General features: G+C 43.9%; 1 protein-coding gene across 2 annotated transcripts; it reads right to left on the bottom strand.

Annotated features, from left to right (window-relative positions):
* Nucleotides 1-477: 477 nt before the first annotated feature.
* On the bottom strand, nucleotides 478-16,611 carry ypel1 (yippee-like 1). 2 transcript variants are annotated; one of them, XM_079756298.1, is made up of 5 exons: nucleotides 16,129-16,611; nucleotides 12,203-12,487; nucleotides 6,534-6,577; nucleotides 5,881-5,989; nucleotides 478-4,506 (listed from the first exon to the last, which is right to left on the bottom strand). In XM_079756298.1, exons 2-5 carry the CDS (start codon nucleotides 12,317-12,319, stop codon nucleotides 4,417-4,419), a joined length of 360 nt encoding a protein of 119 aa, XP_079612424.1. In that variant the 5' UTR covers nucleotides 12,320-12,487; nucleotides 16,129-16,611; the 3' UTR covers nucleotides 478-4,416. The 2 variants fall into 2 exon arrangements, with proteins under 2 accessions (XP_079612424.1, XP_079612423.1); XM_079756297.1 differs by lacking the exon at nucleotides 16,129-16,611 and adding an exon at nucleotides 15,052-15,261.
* Nucleotides 16,612-17,587: the final 976 nt, after the last annotated feature.

Consider the following 17,587-nt stretch of genomic DNA (forward strand, 5'->3'; position numbering starts at 1 on the left):
AGTGGTAACCAAATCAGGTTTAACCTGTTTGTAACCTTTTCATACAACTCTACCTATACCTATCGATCTTAATGAAAACATATAAGGATATTCAACAACATATCTGCTGGGAGCTTAATCTTACATTTTCAAGTTGGGACAAGATATTGTGCAATATCTGTTGTGCCGTTACATGAATACAAAAACAGACAGCTGAGTAGAAAAACCAAGTGGTGAAGGGATAACCACAGCTGTATCAAGACCCAAGGGAACACTTACAACACATGCCAAGGTATTCTACAAAGTTTCTTGATATTCTTAGCGATATAGTGATGGTTTTCTAGGGATCACTCAAAGGCTTGTTTCATTGGAAAGGAACATCCGTTCCCGCCAAGTGTTGATGAGTTGTGTGTTTTGTTTCAAGACGGGAACACACGCATCCCATGTGGGGGCACCCAGGTGTCGGAGGAGCTGAAAACACACAGAAACTTGGAAAACTGTCTTCCATTTAAAATTTATTGTGATATCAGAGTTTACAATTAAGGTGATAACAGACATGTGCGACATGTTTTTTACTAAGACAGAATGCGAAGCAACACGTTCAAATAAAAGAGCAGATTGTTTGCGTTCAATTAAGGAAAAAAAAAGAAAACAGGCACAACATATAGCAAATATAAATACAGAACATGCTTTACACCGTTGTCCAACAGAAAACCTTTTTATTTTTTGTCTCTTGTTGGGTATGCCCTTTCCCCTGGGAAGTAACACCCTTTTAAAAAAACATCTACAGTGTAACAGTTCAACAAAAAGGTATGTAGCCAGTGTCACCAAAAAGTAACCAGAAAGAGTAAACAGTTTTTATAAGCAGCAAAATGAAAAAATGAACACCTTTTTTGCATTCCTTGTGGACTGCGTTCAAGTCGTAAGTTTTGTAGGTGTGGAAACATTCGAGAAACAAGAGGTTTTGGTACAGCGAAGTCGAAGCGCTCCCGGGCTGAGCCGCTGGAGTCTGGGGTACAACGGCCCTGCCGTGAAAAACAGACGCAGCCGCGTCTGTTTGAATCGGAGCCGCCGGAGCCGTCAGAGCGCCCCCCCCCCCTTCCTATTTGGTACACGCTGGCCGCGGGGGACGCAGGCCGGCGCGCTTTGCTTTGCTGTTGATCGGAAGGGATCACAAGAGGGACAAACGAGACCGTTGTGGGTAAAGGAAAAAAAAAAACGTGTAAAAAAAAAGGGGGGGAGGGGGGCGGTGTTGCTGGGTAAAAGGCTCTCCCTGTGTCACCGTGGGAGGCTCCAGCCCCCCCCCCCCCCCCCCCCCCCGTTACCCACTCTACCTCAGACGCCTTCAGCCAGAAGAAAGAAAAATGTAAGCAATAAAAAAAAAGGACAATCTGAGAAACTGTCTTAACTACATGACCTGGCTCTAGGCCTCACAGATTACTGGTACAGACACCAAAAAACGGCCGCGAGGGTGGAAAGCTAGGAGGATGAAATAATGGGTCGAAGGTAGAACCCAATCAGGAAACAAAGAGATAAAAAGTAAATAAAGTACTAGTAGGCGTAAGGTAACAAAACACAGTTTCATCCGCTCGCTCACGCACACTAAACACTGGCAACCCGGTCGTGCGTGCGCGCGAATGAAGCCAGAGGTAAAGGTAATAAAAGTGCTTCAAGTTGGGGAAGTAAAAGAACCAACCCTGTAGAAATATGTAGAAAAAACCTTAAATATGTTTGTTTATGTACATACAAAACTGTAACACGGGCTAATGTCTCAGCTGTTATTGTGTTGTGTTTTTTCTCTTCTCATTTTCAAGTAGGAATTATCGCTGTCTAGTCAGAAATTTCAGGATAGTCGTCACTTATATAAAATAAAATGTAAGAAAAAGAAAGGTGTGTGTTTGATTTGAATGACCTTGCCGGCAAAGTACTCATCACCACCAGGGCTGGAATTAACCATTACCAGCCCCACACTACTAAGCAGGCCGAACACCGTTAGTTACTCTTAAGGTAACCCACCCACTACAGACCATGTCCCTAACACTTACTAGCCTCAACAATAACAGTTGGAACGTTCCATAGCGGTCGGGATTTATACCATGAACATTTGTGTCACATAAAATCTGTATTATTAATAATATATAATGTATGTGTGCGTAATTGTAATATATTTCTATATATATCTAGATATATATCAATATCTATATATATGTATTTAAAGTGTATTTCTAATAGTCACGTGTAAAAAAAAAAGAAAAGATAAATGGGATAAAACCTAACGAAGGGCGGAGTTTCGCTGGATTGTTGTATTGATTTTGAGAGGGCGCACCTCATATCTGCTAGGGGAAGACACAGGCGGGATTCAAAGTTATGCAACGTGCACAACACAGAAAACATGGGGGAGATACAGAACATGGGACTTTTTCTTTTGAAGAGGCACAAGATTCATGCTGCTTAGAGGCAAACTAGAGGCAAATAGTCCATCTACAACGAAAGTGACAAGTCAGACACTGCGGTATGAGCAGGGCAGGCATAAAGTGCAAAAATACCTACACGAATGGAAGGTGAAGGGGGGGGGGGGGGGGGGGGGGAGACTGCATTCCTAATCCTAGCAACAACAGCAACGTTTCGTCAAAGGATATAGTCATCTATTTTCAAAGGACTTTTAAAATGGGCAAGATTTGAAGTTGTGGTCACGGGCGTCCCAAGGCAAGCTGCTGTTGTCTATTTTGCAAAGAAGAAGGAGAAGTAAAGGGTAAGCAGGGAGCGACAGCGGAGAAAGAAACCGCGTCCGATCTGACCCCCCCCCCCCCCCAAAGTACTTCGTCACGTCCCGTTCATTCAAAAGCGTCTTCATTAGGTGACGGTTGGTCGGAGAGAAAAGGCCATACAAAAGCGTGCAGCACAGACTGAGCCCCTAAACGCATGAACTCGAGGCCTCCGCAAAAAAAAAAGTGCAAACGAGGTGAGCGTCCTTCAAGTATGTCGCCGTGTGTCGGGTCACACAGAGCACGCACACGCGCGCACACACACACACACACACACACACACACACACACACACACACACACACACACACACACACACACACACACACACACGTCACATATGACTATGTACAAAGTGTGAGCGTCGGTGAACATCTGTAAGAATCCACGGAGCGGTGGTCATACACCCAGGACCATTTCATAGTATGGTCATGTGACCCCGTCGGTTTGAGGTCCTCCCTCACCACGGCAATTCTGGGCACAGGTCAAAGTTCACCCGTCATAACTCAAAGGTTTACATATGGGCAAGTATCATGTTTTTTTTTGTTTGTTTTTTGTTTGTTTTTTTTAACTTACAGGCCTTCTGCAAACGTGGACCAGCCACGATTGCATCCAGCCGAACACCACAGTAATGGATGATATATACGTTTATTACCATATGTATATTTATATATATTTATATAAATAAGGAATACTCGATTTTTGAGTGTGGAATAGAACCAGGAAATAAGAAGAGGGGGGAGGTCCCACAAAAGCAAACAAATAATAATAGTTATAATAATAATTGTAATAATAATATAAAACAGGGGCGGGGTCTCTTAACGAGAGCTGCTACATAATTGGACTCTATGAAACACACACGCAGTGTGTGCTCACACACACGCACAGCTCTCTCTCTCTCTCTCTCTCTCTCTCTCTCTCTCTCTCTCTCTCTCTCTCTCTCTCTCTCTCTCTCTCCCGAGCAATAGCAGACGGCCAGAGGGGGGAGTGTGCTCAGCTACAGGCGCCGACACCAAGCCAAAAGGCAGACGAGAAGCAAACAAATGCTAACCAGTAACATCCATCCATCGGGGGGCCGTCCAAACATGAGAGTTTTAACCAATTTTAAAAACGAAAGAACATAAAGCGTAAAGTATCAACATCGTGATCAAAATAAAGCAATGAACAGTCACCCTCCTGGCGTCTCAGTGGAGGCCTCCCTACGGCACCGGCACGCCAGGGGCCCGGGCCCACGTCAACGTAGAGCCGCGTTCATAGAGCAGTTCGTCACCTCACCACAGACACTCCACAGCAGCGTGGGTTTGTTAGGGAGGGGGGGGGGGGGTGGTGGTGGTGGTTATGGATGGGCGTGTGAGGGCTGCAACAGAACACACACACACACTCACATATCGTCATAGTAACGGGTGGAGGACTTCCTGGAAAACACCTCCCCCTCCCCTCCCCATATCCAGCTCCAGCTCCTTTTTATCCTGAAGCCATCGTTCACATGTTGGTTTTTTTGTTTTTTCACGATGAGCAGTGTGTGGTTGTGAGTTCACATTTAAGAGGTGGAGGAGGTGTGGTGGTGGTGGTGGTGGTGGTGGTGGTGGTGGGAACATGATGAGCAACGGCGGCCACTCCACGCAGTTCAATAAAGAGCATTCAGAGAGGTCATGGGAGGGGGTGGGGCCAGTCACTCCCAGCCGTTGTCCTTGATCATGTGAGCCAGCTCGATGATGAACTTCCCCTCTTTGTACTTCTGGCTGCTCTCGAACGCGTGCTCCTGCGGAACCAATGACAGACGGCCCGACCATCAGGTGCTTTCAACCATAAACACTCTAATGTACACACCGGACACATCAGTGGACTATGAACAAACAGCAGAAAAAAGGAGAACAGCTTTTTGTTCAGGTAGAAAGAGTATAGTTAGGTTGATGCTAACACAGTAAACTAGGAACCTAATGGGGCTATAGGTTAAGATTTTATAGCTATCATGTGAGTGTCATTTGTAAGCAATTGCATAGCCATCCCAAAGCTGTTAGTGAGTGAAATGCACTGTGGGAATATCTGTTTCGAGACGACTGCGCTTGCCTCCAGATATGAGCCAAATAGATTTCAGATTGGATGGTTATGACCAATCACGGCATCTCTATCGTGGTTGGGTCGAGGAATCCATCTTGCCTGTTAATCACAGGAGTGCGAAACGCAGCACCTTCTCAACGGTGGTACAATTAGGGAGAAGGCAGAGAGGCGAGGTAACGCCTCAAATCTTACCTGCAACACCTTTAAGTACTCAGACGTATACCACCAACGTACTACAAACTAACTAACTGACCGTAACAACGAAAACTCAGATTTTATGTTTGTAAGTATGCAATACAAAATGTTGTTGGTGCGATGCTACAAAGAAACCGAAGAGGGGGAAAGTGTCAGACTTGCAGTATTAAAGTATCCAAAGACAGCGTGTAACATCATTATCAGAGAGGGAACAAACAAGGCAAAAATAGACTACTACTTTCATTTCGAGGAAAAGAAAAAAAGTGTTCTTCCTTGACCTGACGGCCCCATTTAAACCCTTTAACCAGTCCGACAACACAAGCAAGTATGCAGTGACTTTATTAGGCTTGGAGCGCTTCCAGTGTGCGTCTGCAGAGCCTGGAAGGAAACCACTGGGTTTTATCCCGCTAATAAGAATTTTTTTTTGCAACACATACTCTGCCTTGCAAACGAGCCCGGCTTTCTGCGAGGGGCTGTCACGGAGAGAGTGCTCCCGTGTTTGTGTTGGGTGCCTCTACCGGTCTTTGCAGACAATTATCCGGGACGGGTCGCTCCACCGCGGCCTGCCATTTAATCACCGGCGAATCCCAGGGGCTGTGAGCCAGTCTGGCTGCAGCCAACCTCTGGCCACAGTAATTACCTCAACGCTAGGAGAGTTCAGCATGCAAAAAGCACACACTAAATACAAAACCCAGAGCAAAAATAGTTACAACTTTGCACTGTAAGAGGACGGGCCGTAAAGGAGCTTTAACTTAAAACGCAAGCTCTAAGATGTAAATCATCAACGTCATCGTAATCATCGGCACGGCTCTACGAATCACACGTCTTGTGTGACCGACCTGTTGCCCTTAGGTTCAGGGAAGTGAGGTGAACTACTTACGTATTTCCAGCCCAGGGTGGTTTTACAGTTTTCACAGTAGATGTCAGCCACGGCGTGGAGACCTGTGAGGAGAACCCGCTCCTCTGCAGGCCCACAGCCCACGTTCACCCTGTTGGGGAGGATGAGGAAGAGGAGGAAGAGGAGGAGGAGGAGGAGGAGGAGGAGGAGGACACATTGGTCAGGGTGAGATTGCTATATTTACATATTAAGATTATTTTTCCTTTTGTGAATAGCTCTAGTGTGAATGCACTGCCATGGTTATCTTTGTTGCCTTCTAGGGTTTCTAGTGTGGTACAACAACATGTTTATTAAAAAATTGGATTATAATAATTGCATGTCTTGAAGACAAATGAACCCCATTCTCAGATCATCAATAGTAGGGTAATATAACTTCCTGTTCCTGTACTTGTAACATTCCCTTGGTTTTACTCTTGTCTGAAGCAGCACCAACATGGTCCATATATATTTACTTGACTAGCTGCATCTATACCATCTATACTACACCTGTGTTTCCTGCTGTTTAATAATATTTTTGCTAAGCATTAACTTTCTGTGACAATCTCCCCGAATGATTGCTTTTCTTGCTAATGCACTCAGCCTTTATTTGTATTGGCAAGGAAAACAATTGTGTTTATTTTTTTAAGAACACTTACACAGAGTTGAAGAGATAGGCCCTCCCTTGGCTGCCTTGGAAAGACTGAAAGAGAGAAGAGAGAAGTGTTGCAACCACAGGTGAGCACAGGTGACTTGAAGGGAGGTGTTTACTCTGGCAGCATGCAAAGTTGTTGCAAATATAAGTCTCTCAGATGCAACCTCCCAGCCATATCATTGATCTGCACATTTTGATGTGTCACACAAACACATTTAGTGAAAAGCGTTAACGTTTTCTGGACCTGTGGCAAGACATGACTCATCGGTTCCACAAACCAAAAAGATGGTGCCTCAGCTAAAGAGCATCGGTCAACGTATTAGACATTATACGATTATGCAGAAGAACATGACCCGTTAAGACAAGGTTATAATCTGACATCTATTTTTAAATGTTTTCTTTCTGTTTTACAATTTTAATTGTGGACAATTTTACAAAATCAAAACCGACACTATCAACACAAACTGAGGCATGCTGTATACAGTATGCAGCCCACGTCTTGTGATTCTGGCCCTCTTTATTTTCTGAAGTGATACGGTCCAATCCAGCCTGTTTTTACAACCAGATGCCACGCCGTCTATGTAAGCAATAGCCCAGCGTCTTGTTTAATTTTGTGGTCTGTCTAGTGTTTTACTGATACCGCCATATCAGTATTTTATCCCAAACAACATTACACTGGGGAAGAAAAGTGACTTCATAGTTCAGCAATTCACATTATTAGATATTCTTGCCTATTTTCTTTTTTATTGCATTCAAAACATATTGCAGAATATTCCAGAGTCATGCATAAAATCTGCCCAATCCAACTGCATACCCATTACCCAAACAGAATATTACTGCTGCAAATCCAAGGTCTATCCTTTCCATCCACTCAAAATCCCCCATGTTCATGGTCACATGGAAACAATGTCAACGTTTCTGTTTACTACCAAGGCATCCGCCTCTTCTCCGAGGCCTCTTGAGAACACATGCTAGCTTAAGGCGAGCGTTTCCGTAAAGGTGCGCCTTTGTATGCTGCGTATTCTGAATGCCGCCACTCTGCTCTTCCAGGGTGGTTAATACCTTAAGCCTGTCAGCTTGTCCTTCATGAGCCCTTAAAGGGACATGAGGGAAGCTAGGCCTGTCCCTCCACCCTTTCTCTCCACCCCGTTATCCTTGACCAGGGGCAGAGAGACAGGGTGACACAGGCTAGCTTCCCCCAATCGGCTTTGCTTTTTCCATTGCAAATGAGCGGCACGGATGAGGCCGTGCAGGGTGCTAAGCTAGCTAATGCTACCAAATAGGGGCTGCAGCTGCCTGCTCCACCGCCGCGGTAGCCCTTTAACAGTCTCCACAGGAGGAGGGCTTTTCTATTTGAGAGGGAGGGTTCTTCCATAGCCATTTTGGTGTACTGCAGCATTGGGATTGAATCAAAGTGTTTTTGATTTTAAGGAACCAAGAATGGTGTGTAGGCCAAGAACACTTTGCACATGCCCGTGGGAATGGAGAACACAAAATAAGTTCTGAACTTTTATGTCCAATGTACATACAGGGGTTTCACTGTATGTGGCTTTGGTTAAAGTGTCTCCGTGGTTGGGTTAGCAATGGCATGTGAAGTAAATGGACTGCATTTATATAGTGTTGAGTTTCATTTGAACAAAGTCAAAGACTTAGGCTTAAAGATGGGAGCAATGAAACTATAGGTGAAAGTGGACTACAACTCCACTACATTTTGTATGTGCCTTATATTGACCTTAAGGTTAAGTATCCTAAATTCTAGAGATGTACTGGAGCTGCTTAATTCAATGTCTGGTGAACTTTCTCTGTTAATGTAAACAATTGGCTGCTTCTAAAAAAAAAAAAAAAATCCTAATAAATGGAACAGCAGCGCACACTCTTCTGGTCCCCAAAACGTGAAACTTATACACTGAAGTGCATAAATCTGAATAGTGAGTAGTGGTGCGTTTGGCCGGCATCCGTTTTCAGTAATGTGCTCTCTGGCAAGACCTCCAAATCCTTGTGGATCCAGTGGTGGTCTTTAGCCAACCAATCACTCCAACATATGCTTTATATACGGTCCAGCCCAGGAGCTCCAGTCCATCTCTAAGCCCTTGGCCCCCATCCAACCTGCTCCTACATCACCCAGGAAGCATTCCCCTTTCAAATGCCTTTCCACATTCTCACGCACGATGCAGTTGGTGTGTTCTTCAACAAAACAACAACAAAAAAATGTGGGAAAAAATTGAAATGGAAAAATGTGACACATCCGGCTCTGCTCTTACATCCCCCAAGGAACATTCCTATTTCAAATGTCTATCGACTTTTTAATATACGATGCGTCTGTTGTGTTTACTAAAAGGAAACAAAGAACTCATTTTAGGAAAAGACTGCGAAGGGAGGATATTTGCTTGGCGTCTAGGTGGTGTAAAAATACAATTCTGAATCGAGTCCAACAGCAGGAGATGGCGCACCCAACATTTCTGGCACCCGGTTCTCCTACGCGTCTCATAAAAGGGCAACTAATGTGTCCCTCAATCAGTGGAGCCGCTTTACTTTGTGAAACTGCACTACAGGCACAAAAAACTAAAAAAAACGAAGCCTGACCGGGCGCCAGAGATATGTACAAAACCAGAATGGCACCCGCAAAACTTTACATATTATAATATGCAAATCAGGGAGGTGAGAGATTTAAGGTTTTTAGGGAGGTGAGAGATTTAGGGTTTTTAAACAAACACAAACCTCAGTAATAACTTGCCTCTATTTAGCTTGAATGGGGGGGGGGGAGTGGCCAGTCAAAATTCAGAGTCAAAGCCACAGCGTTGGGTGAGGGTAGACGGTTTTACACGCAGGGTACGGCGTGAGGAAAACGCTGTCACCATCTGTTTGTTTGTGAGGCGTTTGAGTGATGGCCCTCGGAGACACACCGAGGATGAGTCACTTAAGGACTGGAGAGGGTCGTCTGCTGCCCTTTGTGTGCGTGTGCGTACGTCCTTACATAAGCGTGTGTCCGTCCATGGTTGCATGTTTATGTGTGTCCGTTCATGCAGTTTGTTTCCTCGTCCGCACATGAGTAGATGTCACTGCACGTGTGTCTTTGCGCGTTTATGCGTGTCTGTGCTCTAGTGTGTATCCTTGTGTTAGTGTCTGTGTATGTGTTTGCGTGTGTTTATGTGTTTATATGCTTAAGTATGTATCCTTGCATTAGTGTCCGTGCGTGCGTGCGTGCGTGCGTGCGCAGTTGGGCCATTGCCTCCCTCTCTCTTGGCCTTCTCCACAGGTTAATCTCCCCTCTCTCTGCACCTCTGCATCTTGCCAAGGACTGAAGGTCTTCAGTCCCAGCGCTCTACGTGTGAGCCATCACACGCTACATTGTTGAAGCCATAATAACCAATAATGCAATTACACCCCAGCACGTCCATCGCCATGTCCTTCATCTGCCATCGTCATAATCATCACCACTGAACATGTGAACGGCGACATGCCGCCCCCAACACACACACACGCACACGCACACGCACACACACACGTACACACACACACACACACACACACACACACACTTGGCTGCGTGTAGTGGAAAACACCCATCCGGGTGTCGTCTTCTTACCAAGTAACATAATCGGCTTACAGGAGTTGGTGTGCTGGGGCGAGGCAATGGCGTCCCGCTCCACCGCACAAAGGCGTGAACCTCAGCGGACCAGCGGCAGCTTCCAGTGGGGGGGCTAACACTTAGAGGTTCCCCATACACCCTGATGGGGTGAATATCAGTGGTGGTTTTATAATCTAAAGGATCAAATGTTCCGCCACATGTTAGGGCCCACTGGGAATCTAGAGCAGACCAGTTGACCGTCAGCGGGAATGTTGCAATCAAATCCAATTACACTTGAAGTGGATGCAAGGGCTAAGGAGGTTGTTTGTCAAAAGGGGAACACGAGGTGTTTGCCCGATTGGCCTTCTCACCTAGCGACCATCTTGGTTCCATCTTGGTTCAGTTCTAATTGCTAGCTAGGTAGCTAGCATTTAGAACCAAGATGGGCGAAATCTGAGCTTTCGTACTCAAGCTAGGTGAATAAAAAATATATATATATATATATAATAAACACAGATGAAACTGTTTGGGGGAGTATAATGTCATCTGACAGGGGTCCAGGAAGCCGAGTGCTGGTGCCTAAGACTCATTCTCTTACAATAAAAATGAGAGGTGAGAACAGAAGTTTGGGTGTTTGCAAGCATTTTTTGGGGGGGCTGGAAAAATAACTTCATTCATAAGATAGAATAATCATAAGCCAATGCAAACCAGATAAGGGTGATTCAAATAAACTGTGTGGCTCCGCAAATAAATCCATGCCTTCTCTGCTACAACTAATCAAATCACTTAGCTTAGCATTTAGGCTCTAAAGCGCAACTGGTTCCACTGCATTCCAAGCTCAGCAGAGCCGTGGTGAACAATGTGGCGTGTCACCAAATTAACCAGGAACCACAACGGCAAAAACAAGCCCTTAAATGTCCTCTTCTCCGCCTCTTAAGCTGAATCCACAGGAGCATCACAATTCACACTTTGTATTGCATCACCAAATGTTGTCACCTCTGAACCTCTAAATGTCCTGGTGGGCAAGGTGTATGTACCCGGTTGTGTATACCAATGGCTTTCTGGAAATCTTGGTTACCATAGTGATCTGGTGCTACTGTACTATATGACTATATTGACCCCATTAGCAGGCAGATCCCCAGGCGTCCATGCTTCTGGGGCCAATAGATCAGCACAGGGAGATCTCCTGATTCACCTCATAACTTATCAGCTGACAGGTTTGGACAGACTGCTAGCCAGTCTCAGTATACCGTTACAAGAGATGCATTCAGTCTCTTCCTTATTGGGGTTATCTCCTCAATCAATGGCCAGGAATATCGAATGGGAGTTTGAGTACAGTTTGAACCAAAAAAGGTCCAACCACATGTATTTGTGCAACCACCTGTTTAAAAGATAGTCAAGACTACACCGTAGATCAAGAAAATGTATTCCAGTCTATTCCAGGTGGGGATAGGAGAAGATAGTACATCAAGCTCAAGCGTTTGTCTATATAGCTCACAGGCGCTTGACGTTAACGTAAAACGACTTTGCAAAATCAGTAGACCGACTTTGTCTGGACTTGTATCCATCAAAGAATATAAATCGTCTCAGGTAAACATGTTGGATCACTGAGCAAGGGAGATGCTACTGCAGGAAATATTTTAGTTGGAATATTTCTGGTCTAAAATGAGCTGTGCTTCTCCAGATGTGCCATAGGAATTACGCAGCGATAGACATCTGTGCGTTTCAAAAGATTGGGCGACGCCGGTTTAAATGAAATCAAATGTCTCTACAATTGTTAAAATTCCATTTGAGGGTCTTCTTTGATAAAATCGTAAAAGCCTAACATTAACAGAGCATGACATGATGTACACGCACTTCAGATTGACTTTCATTGTATTACTGGTTTATTTAACTTGGTAATGGTCTTAACTCAAAAGTCAAAATGGCAGAAGAAGTCATCTTGAAAAGACACAATCATGCACATATTTATACCAACATACGCCCAATATGACTACACAAGCATATATTTTTTTACAATAGAATTACTAACTGGTGTCAATAGCGGCTGCTTAACGGATCATCAACAGATCTCCAAAGAATCAAACCTTGCTGAGCTGCCATACCTTTGAGATGAGCTCATCGTGGTTGGCCAGGTGTGCGCGGCAGTGGATGCAGCTGTAGGTACGGTGGCAGCTGGGCAGGTAAGCCTGGAAGGTCTTCGACTTGGTCATCTTCACCATGTCAATGGGGCAGGGCTCCTGGCTGCCGTCCGGGCTGGCGCTGGGGGAGTTGCAGCTCTGCTGGACTTGCTGACAGAAGAAACACTGGAAGATGCAAGCCAAAGCCGTCGTTGTTGTGGAGTGGGTGTGTGGCACACTCCACACAGACACCACGGGAGAAAATCAAACCTAGGGGGGAGAGAGGTGCAGGTCTTTGAATGGTCTCGTCCCGCTTTAATCTGCAGCATTAATTTGATGCTGTTTTCAAAGCCAGGTTGCTAATTCGCTCTATCATGCTGTCATTCGATATTGATTGCATGCTGTTGGCTACCAAGTTGTGAGGGGAGCTTCAACCGGGCATCCTGCCACCATATATATATATATATATATTAAGCACCAATACGTACATTCAATTAAATACAAGTCTATATATATACCGACACTTTCCTTCATTCTGTGCTGTGGCTTCAGGATTAAATCCCCACCCCAACACACACCCACACTTAAGTGGAATGCTGGCTGCTGAATAAATCCATTTACAAACAACTTTCCAAATTCTGCACCCATTTACCTCAATACACTTGTCATTGAACACCATGCAACCCGGCCTGTAGCCCCACCATTAACTGTGTGTTTGCATAAAGATTATTTGGAAGCTGCACATTAAGATCAGATACCCATTTTCCTTGCAAAACATTGTGCTGATTGCGTAAGTCACACATACAATACAGACCTAGCCCTTGAATTTAGTGTTGGCAAGTGAGATAATAACTGCACCCATATGTTTGGGTGATTATGGTATGCTGGAGGTGCCTGTGAGCAGGAACAGTGTAAGGTCTGTACAGGCAGCGGAGCCTCCAGCCAGGTGACTCTCAGGAGCCAAGCAGCCCATAGGGTTTAGTTAGGCAGCATACCAACGTTTGAGACCCATTCACTTGTATTCACTTTAACTATTTCTCCTTTGTCAGTTCTGTATTTGACTCACAGAGTGTGTAGAACTACTGTATAATGTCCTATAGGTGTAGAACCAACCTGCTAGCCAGTATTGTGTAGTTTGTCGATTTGGGTCTAAGAGAATGCATTTCGATTAGTAAGGTCTCTATTCATCTATCTACTAAAGGTGATCTTTAAAAACACAATAAAATGACTGAAATATATTACAAAGCACCAGATATCTCTATCCAACTTTATTGTTTACCGACACCAAACCTGACACCAAAAGCTATTCAAGTGGGTGATTTTGGCCTCAGGTGCAAGAAAAGAAGTAAAATATTCAGAGCAAATTCTGATTAAAAGCAATGATAACAAACAAAAAATAGACAGAGCATTCTCAGAGAGAGAAGATTGGATTGAGAACATTGATTTTATTGCAAATAGCCCTTAGTGATAGAATACATATTCTGATGTTTTTATACTGCAAGTTGCTGTTTTCCTTTGTCAAACTGTTAAACAGTGTCTTGTTTCAACACCTCAGCACCCAGAAGTTGTTGGTCTGGGTGAAAAAATGGATAATGATATGCAAAAAGGATGGCATTTTAAATGCATCAACTCTGGGTTTGGTACATTTTGTTAAAAAAAAACTACAGTTCAGGCAAGGGCTAAGGGTTTTATTTGGACGAAAATAACACATAGAACTCCAGACAAGATGCCTCACATACACATAAGGACATGCGGACAACTTTTAACTTTCCAATTTGAAGCTGGGTGCTTTCACAGGAAAGCAGTGGCGGGCCGAGAGCAGCCAGAAGGCAGCAGTGTGGACAAAGGAGCTTCCGTGCGACACACCAGGAAGCAGCCAGCCACCAGTAACACACTGCTGAGTAGGCCTACACGTCAAGGGGACCAATATTCTCATCATATCCATAACCGACCAGGAAGAGTTCAGACTTCACATTATTCAACTGTGATTTGAACAACTGCAACCGTACCACCAATGTGGTCTTCTCATAGCATGCAGTTGGTCTGTGGAAAGGTAAACACACTCACAAGAGACAACATGCTGGTATTGCGCCCCCATCAACACAAAAGAAAGTGACAGGATGTTATGACGCACACCGTGTATTTTATGTGTGTGTGTGTGTGTGTGTGTGTGTGTGTGTGTGTGTGTGTGTGTGTGTGTGTCGAAGACAAGTAAACAGTCTGTTGCACTTCTTTGTTCTTGTCTGACACACACACAAAAAAAACACCTGATCTTACTTTGTCTGAACACATGGGTAGACTGTAGGGTTTCTGAGTAGACGTGGCTTTATCACTTGGCAACAAGTCAATTTGGGAATTGGATTACATCTTCTTAGCCCGTTACATTATTCACGTCTGTAAGTAATTCGGTGGTTGCACAGCAGAGTATAGCTCCAAGCAGAAGTGCCATTAAAAAGCAAGCCCATCCAAAACAAAGACAGCACCGCGTGTCCTGGTAACCGAGATGGTAAGGCGGCCCGACAATAGATACAACTGTCTCAACAAACAAAGAAAGGACAAAAATAACTTTTTTTTACATACTCGATTCGATCTGAACGTCCGACGTCGCACAGATTACTTCGGATCAAATAAGCGATGCGAGCGTCGCCAACCAAGAAACCCCATTATTTATCATTGAACGTTACATTAAGATCGACCCTCGCTAGAGGAAGAAGTGACAACCTTATGTTGTTCTCGGGTGATGTTGGCTTATCCCTGCTCAACTCAAAACATACACGGGTCCAAACGTTAAAATATGATTTATTGGAAAATAGATCTGATCCATAAGTACTCACCACCAGAATCGGATTTGACCACAACGCTGCTTGTTATTAAGTGTCTGTTGGTGGGTTTTATAATGACGATGTTCATAGCATGGCTGTAGTCTCCGTATTACTGTTCACTTGTTGTACGGCTCGCAGAGTGGATAATGTCGCCAGGTGAGAAGTTGCGTCTTTAGATGTTTAGGACTATCCTATCCCCAAGTCTTTGTTGTCTCTTTTGTGTTCGTGACAGACTGGCCTGGTTACTTTGATGATATGGAGACGTCACCGTGGGGAAGAGCCAACGTTTGACTGACACCCTCGGCGTCCAATCAGCGACCGTATCGCTCGGGGGAAGGGGAACGCAAATAGACACCCGGATGTGTAAATAAATACAAGGAATTTGATGCATTTGAGTGGTATTAGCATTCACATTTCTACACTATGCGGTGATCAATCAGAAATGTCATGTGTCCCTACAATGTTAATTGCCAGCCAGCTTGCTCTGTGAGTGTGCTCGTTTTCATCAGGGTCTATATAAATTCACCTATAATACAAAAGACTAATTCATTAGGGAATTATGAAATGCAGCGTCTTTTAGACAAAAACACAATATTCCCACTGATATAAAAGTAGGTCAGTATATTTCCCACTTTGTGTATAGTGGTCAAGACACGTCTTGTACTCGGCGTGTAAAATAAGCCCTAAGAGCTTCAGGATATTGCAATCATAATTCATGGCATTGGACACGTACTTTTGAAACATTAAGAACTGTGCACAAAAATATTTGAAAGCCATCACGCTGGCTGTCATTGTACTGATATCGAGGATTAGCACTCATGTTCCCCCAATCTGCAATAAGTTGTTATTTGAAATGCCAACGAACCCCAAACACTCAAACACAAAGAAATGTATGCTATGTATCGAATATATATTTTCCACCAGTTCATATTACACAGCTCGATTGACCAATAAACACACCAACAAGCCACATTGTCCGGACACATACATTATAGGCCTATCTATGCATGTGTAATAGCATTTGTGCACCAAAGCAAAACACAGTGAGAAGTTAAGGCGTTCAGCATGTGTAATTGGCGTAATACTCACTGGCAACAGCCTTTTCCTTTCAAGAAGGGGAAGAAAACACTTCCCCGATGTTGTCTCTCAGAGCATTCATAAATATCCCCGTGCCATGGTTCAGAAAGGTTGTTGACACCGTTCCTGGTTTTACCTCTTCACTGTTCGGATCGTTTCGAGTCCCATAAAGTCTCCAAAAATACATGCGTAGTATTGTTATTCCTGCACAAGCCGCGCTAGAGCCACCAATTGGTTTAGTGCAAGAGGTGTTGGGAGCCTATAGCTGCGCAAGCTGCATTAGTTAACTATGTACGTTGGAACTGTACTAGGTTAAATTATGGGAGATTTAAGGTCATTTGGTGCGCTTGTATCTTGTCAATATATCTAATCTTGCATAGACTAACCTAAACCTATAGGAATCGGATCAATTCACCATCTTCATTGACAGTGAATAAATCACGAAACGTTGATCGATATAAAAAAAAAAACGAAAGAGCTATTGTGTAACGATCGTTATCTAACACTAACCTAAAGATGTGAGTGTATGAACTTCATAACGCAATTCTGTAATATTCTGTTGAAGCCACCAAGGATAAACAGCCCCCCCCTCTCCAGTTCTGGTGACCAATAGTTACAAAGATTATCTGCCTCAAACCAATCCCCTGCCAAACAAGGACAGCCCAGAGATCTTAAAACCAATCATCGTAGCTTTCTAAGGTAAAAGACAGGACGGCGCGCTCCCGTCGACAGGGATTGTTTTCGACCAGGCGCGTGTCCGCGGAAGACACGTGCCAACAACAGAAGCGCACACTGCGCACGTTTGAGCGCATTGGTAAAGCAAGTGGCCATGTGAAGCAGTAAACAAGAGCACGACGAAAGGAAAAAATAAAGAGATTTCCTTATTATACATCCATTGCATGATAGTAAATCTTTTTATATCGTCTTTACTGTAGTATAGCCGGCCAAAGGAATTTTACCTCGCACCTAGCTTGAAATATTAGGATAGGCAGGAGACTGCAGTAACTCTCTACTTCTTTACTGCTACACTAGCGCTCTCTAACGGAGATACAGAGAACAAGTTTGCCTTTTCAAGCCACATCAATGTACTATGGAACCATATTCTATGGATGTTGCCCAAATGTATACTAATTAGGTGAGTGGTGCATGCAGCGCTCAACTATTGTTCTTCTTAGGTTTTATTCTTTATTTCTTCTTCTTCTTTATTATTTTCTACAACCTTTGGACCTATCTCCTTCCTCAAATTTTCACCTAGACGCCATTCCAATTTTTAAATGTTCATATTAGCTTGGAATAGTTCAGATTTCTAAAATATTTAATAATTTATTCTCTAACACTTTTTTATTCTCGCCCATTCTCTAACACTTCAACTACTTCAGACATGTCCATCTTTTATCATTAACCTTCGTTCGAACGTTTAACAAATCAACACACTCAATAATCTGAAAACAGAATTTCAATATAATTCATA

The sequence above is a fragment of the Pollachius pollachius genome (assembly GCF_949987615.1).
Source record: "Pollachius pollachius genome assembly, chromosome: 1".
In the NCBI taxonomy this organism is placed as follows: Eukaryota; Metazoa; Chordata; class Actinopteri; order Gadiformes; family Gadidae; genus Pollachius; species Pollachius pollachius.